Source organism: Lycium ferocissimum, chromosome 7, assembly GCF_029784015.1.
Source record: "Lycium ferocissimum isolate CSIRO_LF1 chromosome 7, AGI_CSIRO_Lferr_CH_V1, whole genome shotgun sequence".
NCBI classification, from domain to species: Eukaryota; Viridiplantae; Streptophyta; class Magnoliopsida; order Solanales; family Solanaceae; genus Lycium; species Lycium ferocissimum.
In genome coordinates, this window is record NC_081348.1 from 55,155,731 (window position 1) to 55,162,645 (window position 6,915).

Here is a 6,915-nt window from a genome sequence, read left to right on the forward strand (position 1 = left end):
AGCCAAAAATACTATACCACCCGACCTATCTCTTAGTTGGATCTGGAAAATCAATGCTCTAAATAAAATCAAACCTTTCCTATGGTTGTTAACCTCTAATAAACTGCCCACTGCCTCTCTACTTTATAGCAAACATATCCTCCTAGATAATCTCTGCAAACACTGCCCTATATTGGAAGATCCTTATCACATCTTTATTAGCTGCCTCAAAGCAGCCGCCCTATGGCAAAATCTCGGGATAGACACACCTAATGAAATAGATTTCATTCCTTGGATCCGTGCACACTGCATTTCCAGCCAATACATTACAATACCACAACAACATAGAATGCCTTTAAAGACTCTAATTCCCATGGCCTTATGGCACATCTGGCTAAATCGAAATAGTAACTTATTCCACAATACTCATAATACCACTAACATTGCCAGGCTTTGCGATCATGTCCTAGAATACTACCACCTAACCTATAGTAAAAACACACAATCTACTCATACCAATAGAGTCACCTCGGCTATTTGGTGGGTTAAACCACCCATGAACTGGTACAAATTAAATACGGATGGGGCTTACCACAGTACCACAAACAACAGTGGCGCAGGAGGGCATTATTCGAAATACAACAGGCCATTGGGTGCAAGGATTCGCAACACGCATCATAGCCCAATCAGCCCTTCATGCAGAAATCCAAGCACTATTACAGGGCCTGGAGCTGGCTTTCACTAAAAATCTATTTCCACTCATAGTGGAAGTCGATAATCAGGTATTAGTAGAACACTTAAACAGAAGAACACTTATTATAGCTCACACAAATACTCTTGATGACTGCAGGTTCCTCCTACACGCTATGGAGAATGCAGCAGTTCAGCACATCTTTCGGGAAGCCAACAAGGTGGCGCATGAACTTGCGAAGTTTGGACTTCATGCTACCAACCAGATTTTGGGAGAACCAACCGTTTTACCCGCCTACTATGTTTATTCAGCTTTTAAATAACGACTATTTAGGAAGGTCATCGTTAAGATCCTTCCCATGTAACTAGCACAAACAATATTGTTACTTTCCTGTATTTCGTTTCAGTCTATAAAAGTCTTCATTCAGCCAAAAAAAAAAAAAAAGAGGAGCCAAAATTTGTGGAAGTTTAGATTTTTACTATCAAAGATGTTAGATTTTTCCTAAAATTTATCCTCTTAACAATGATTAAATATTTATCAAATTAATTTAATATAGACCTTTAAATTTCAAGACAAGTGCCTATCATCAATGTAGAGGAGTCAAGTGCATCACGTAATTAACAAATGAAAACTACAGAATATGAAGGAAATTAATATCCCAAAACTCTACCTATCTTCAACTAAACTTATCCTTATGATGCTGACTTTCACATGAATTTCTGTTTTCTATAGCTTCTAATGAAATTATTCGTCAATTAAATTTAGGTCCCATGCATGCATTGGACTTTTTTAAAGTAAAACAGCATTGAAAGGGGCTTCACCAATAATTACAAATAATTATATACCACAAATATATAGGGGACCCCATGCTTTATATGCCTATAGACACATGATGATCACAAGTGTAAATAAATATTGCTAACTTCCCACTACAACAAAAACCACTAAAGTGGCAATTATTTAGTGGGTTCACATTTTTCTTGTGGGTGGGGGTTTAATACTGTATAATGCTACTTAACAAGAAGAGAACTAGTGTGTAGTGAAAATTATATTAAAAACATAGTGTAATTATTCAGTAAAGGAGTGTCAAGTGACGTCCTTTGGACAAAGGTGATTTCATCACCGGAGAACATTACAGAAATCGATAAAATTAAAATCTCAAATCCACATCTTGTGATGATAACTGAGTTCTATACATTTTCGATTGATTATGCGTCTTGTAACCACGACGAGACGACAATGAGAAATTCAGACATGATATGTAAAAATTACTCTAAAAAAACGTAAGACGTGCATGTTTACATCAGCTTGTATTGAAAATTAACTTTGGAAAGTGTATTATCGTTCTCTTGTTAATTAATTTGTTATCATTAATTAGACAACACAAATTTGTTGGTTTGTGTCAGACGAACGTGACAATTGTGTGAGATAACTTATATTATCAATGAAATCAATGAAAAGATAAATCAAAGAAATCAATTTTAGTATACTTTTAATGTTGTGCAATAGTACATATACTTCCCCGAGGCTTTGTTCGCATGGACAAGATTGTTGAGCTTCAATTTTTCATACAAAACTTAATTGATTTACGTTTTATTATAGCTAAAATCAACTTCATTGAACATGCATGGCTAATTACATGGTGTACGAATTCGACAGAACCCAATAACTTTAGTCTAACTTATATATATGTTTTGAGACTGAATATGTACATATAGTAAGCTGCGAATTCTCAATACCATAAATGAGTTAGGGGTCTGTTAGCAAGGAAAAGGTCGCCAGAATTCATAAAATTTAATTTTTGAATTCACATATGAATATAATTAATAAATAAATATATCTTGTAGCAACTTGTGCCCCAACACATATTTGTACTACTTCTAAAATCCTCCCATTGATCTCCCAAATCTTGATCCCATAAGTTGTCAGTGCAGGTACAAACATTATACATTCTAACCCCAATAAATTTTTGAGTACTGAAACTTTCTGATATACCGAACTTGAGCTTGTGGTCCCTTTGCAATGGATAAATTTGCAAAGTTGTAGTCTTGTAGACACCGTTATATACTAATCGATTTGTAAGTTGTAACGTGTACGTGTGAAACAAATCATTGCTATAATGATATCATATTAAAATGTCGTATTTTAGTTACACTATACACCAATTAATCATACTAACAAATCGTCGAGTATTAAAACAACCTAATTGATAATAAATAAAAAAATTGAAAGAAAATTGGGATTACAAAGTTTAAAAGGACCATTTTGAGAATGTTCTACTTTTATTCTCTAATAAAAAAATAGGAACTAGTGACGAACAAACATTGTAGCTAAACAGCAAAACACCTCGCCAATCTTATTTAGCGACGGATTAGTGATATCAAAATATTCGACTAACTAGAAGCAATTTAGCGGCGAAATTCGTAGCTAATTCCAGTTTTTATAGTGATTGCATCATAGTCGTCACGGGGGATATATTCAAATTGCTAGGGTTTTCTCAACATTAGATTTTAAGTTTAAAGAACTCCTTCACTTTGTCAATTTTGTGTCGATTCATTGGCCATTTCTTCCAAGTTGGATAAATTTTAAGATATTGAGCTTGGTTTTGTAAGCTTAAAGGATGCATTAGAAAAATATATCTCTATTGAAATTTAAGTTGAATTAGAAATAATTAAATTATCAATTTGAATTATATTAATCCTAAAGATTCATGACATAAACAAACGTGCCCTTTCCCTAGTGCATAACCGACTTATTTGTAGCTAAGAGTCCTAATTGTGGTGTGTTTCTATGTACTTCTATATGTTTATATAATCTCCCCTGTTAGTATCAAATAATCAATAAGAAAACACGATTGATTCTTGATCAAATATTCCTCGTGTTATGATAACTCCCTTTACTAAAAAATAGCTCCATCCTGCTTGTGTATTAATGATTAATCGACTTAAAGGTTGTTAAGCAACCTAGCGTTGTTTACTGTCACCTTGGAAAAGGGGACCATTTAGAAAAACTTTTCTCTAGCAAAAGGAACTCATAGACCTAATAACTCCAAGGTCTACCCAAGTGAGGGTATAGCCATAAAAGATAAAAACACTTGAGGAAGAATAAATTGGGCGATAAAATTAGGTTTCAAACAATTAAATTCCTAATAATTGTTTCCTCATGTGCGTCTTAAATTGTCATAGTTGGACATGCACCAACGTCATGAATACAAAATGAATTCACGCACTAGGGCATTAAGGGAAGTGGGGTAAGGAGAAATGAGTGAGTATGCGTAGCTGTTTTCTTTTCTTTTATTCCCAGAAGATTAACAAACGCCCAAATTGTTTAGGTGTGTGCAAAAACCACATGTTCTATCCGTTTTAATTTGACTGGATACGAAATTTTAAAAAATAAAGAATTTTTTTAAATCGTGTGGTCTAACTTGAACTAAATATGTGAAAAATGTATACTACATGGTTTTCATCCTTTATAATATCAGATAAAGATCTACAGTCCACTTCACCCTTGGGGTAGAGCCTATAAAAGGCTTTGTGTAACAACGCTAGTCTTAGCACAACCTTCCATCCTCAGACGGATGACCAATCTAAGAGGAATATCCAGACATTGGAGCCTATGCAGAAGTATTTCCTTGTTTTTCGACATTGTTGGGACAGACGTCTACCACCCTTGGTGGAGTTCGCCTAAAAATTAAAGGGGGGTCAAACTTATTGAATAAAAGAATACTATTAAAAAAAAAAATTGAAATCGCTTCCAAGAGAATAGTCTTAAATATGTACATGTCATGTTGGATTAAAGGTTTAATACATAATTGTTTTTTTTTTTTTTTTTTTTTTTTTTTTAAAAAGACGAAGTAAAACAGTGATATTGAAACAAAAGAGGCATTAAAGAAGAAATTACATATAAACTAGGAATACTCTTAATAATATGAGAGAACTTTTGAAAGAAAAACCTGGAAATTTGATTGACAACGGACAATATCACCTAAGAGTGTCTGGCTTAGGCCGACAGCAATGTGCTTAACCAACAAGAAAACTAAAAGAAGAAAATTAGTTAAATACTTAGAATAAAAAGAACAATAATAAGAATGATTAGTATCGGTACATACATGGAACAATTTCCTTTTGATATAATTCTAACGCCTAATAATTGCTGGGAAAAGAATCCATCTGTGGATCAACATGAACAACTTTTCGTTTTACATATATATATATATATATATATATGTAAAATATCAGTAAAAGAAGACAAAGTACTGTAAAGTAAAAAAAAAAAAAAAAAAAAAAATGAAGAAGAAGTTGGATATTGTTCTTTCTTTAAGCAATAAACAGATTTTTTTTTTTTTTTTTTTTTTTTTTTTTTTTGAAAAAACAAAGCTTAAGGGACAACATAGTCATCTGGCATACTGAAGGTGTCTGGATCTTCATCATGTAGCCATCCAAATTTCTCCAAGAAAGGATTTACTAAATTGTTTGGTGGATAATTATCAATGCAATCTTTCCACACATTTCCATCACCCAAATCTCTTAACACTTCCCACAAACAACTATTACACTTAAACCCTGCTCCAAAGGCAAGCATTAGTATTTTATCACCTTTCTTTAATCTCTTTTTAGCCTCCATGTACCCCAACACATACCAAAGGCTACTTGCTGAAGTGTTACCAAATCTATGCAATGTCATTCTTGCTGGCTCTAAATCGTACTCACTTAGATTCAAATTTGAACCAACTCCATCGATCACTGCTTTTCCTCCTGTATGTAAGCAAATATGATCCACACCTGTTTTGAAATTAATCATTGGCCTAGGTCCTCCTTTTGTTGATCCCCAATTCATTTTTTTCATAAATAACACGATTGCAAATCGAAGTAGTTCCCTCACCGGAAGAATTAAGGGTGCAATTTGCTTCAAATTATCAGCTAGTGCACGTGTCGCGGCCTTTGGTAGTGTTTTATCAAGGTGGAACCCTATGTTACCTTGATTGTCTTCTCTTTGTACACAACTAGCATAGGCTTCATCTTTTGCACCATGGTGTACCCTAACTAGTCGTTTCAACTTGAACATGGCCTTGTTTTTTAGGGCCACTTTGTTTGTCAATAAAATCGCGCAACCCCCTGACCTAAACAAACAATTTGCAAGAATCATAGATCTATCGTTCCCCGTGTACCAATTTGAGCTCAAGGACTCAGATGTCACCATAAGTGCAAGCTTGTTCTTCTCATTCTTGAAAATACTTTCAATGATATTTATCGATATGAGGCTAGCACTACACCCCATCCCGGTGATGTTGTACACCTTGATGTCTTCCCTCATCTTGTAGTAATTGATTATTCGTGCAGCTAATGATGGCATGTTAGCTAACATCGACACATTCACCACGAGGACATCGATTTCACTAGGGGAAATTTTGTTCCTCTTCAAGAGCTTGTCAATGCTATCATGGAAAAATTCTTCCATCTCCACAATCCCATCTTCGTACGTAGGGCATGCTTCGCGTCCATGAAACACCATTCTTGGTGCATACGTTTGTTCACCAATGCCCGAGCTAACGATTGCTTTCAAGAGGAACTTGTACTCATTTAGGCCAAGGTGTTTGTTTCTATGAATAATTTCCCCTGAAAATTTCGTGCTAAGCATTCGATCATCGGTAGGCTTGTGACATTCGTAGTCCAAAATGTAACAATTTTGGTGTCTCTTTCGATCTATAATCTTCCATATGAAAAAGAGTAGGTAAAAGACAGGAAGACCATAGAACAAAATTGAAATGAGGTCCATGAGAAAGAAGGGTGAAAAGACTAAAGGTTAACGAGAAAGAGTGAGGAAAATAGTGTAGGTTTTTTTTTTGTTTTGTACGTTGCACACTTTAGTGTTTTCGTTTTTTTGGTTAATGAGAAATCTAATTCGAAGTCTAAGTATAAAAAGGAGGATCCAAGTTGCACATGCATGATACTAAATGTTATTGGAGAATATAATAATCGTTCGTTTTCTGTCAACTGCCACCAACTAATGGTGCGTGACTTTAACAATCTTTATTAAATATTCAAAATTCATACACATTAGGTATGTGAAAAAAGGAAGATTAATTTCTATCAACTTTCTAAATTAACAAAGACATCCCCAAAAATACTTAGAACTTTACGATAGTACCAATTATTTAGACAACAACCTTCTTTTCTCATTTTAAGAGTAATTAGTTTCCTTCCATAAAATTTATTTTTTGCATGACATGGTCTGACCAGAAAGCC

General features: G+C 34.2%; 1 protein-coding gene across 1 annotated transcript; it reads right to left on the reverse strand.

Annotated features, from left to right (window-relative positions):
• Nucleotides 1–5,038: 5,038 nt before the first annotated feature.
• LOC132065695 (3-ketoacyl-CoA synthase 3-like) lies at nt 5,039–6,573 on the reverse strand. The gene has a single exon (XM_059459203.1). The coding sequence runs from the start codon at nt 6,443–6,445 to the stop codon at nt 5,048–5,050; it is 1,398 nt and encodes a 465-aa protein (XP_059315186.1). The 5' UTR covers nt 6,446–6,573; the 3' UTR covers nt 5,039–5,047.
• Nucleotides 6,574–6,915: the final 342 nt, after the last annotated feature.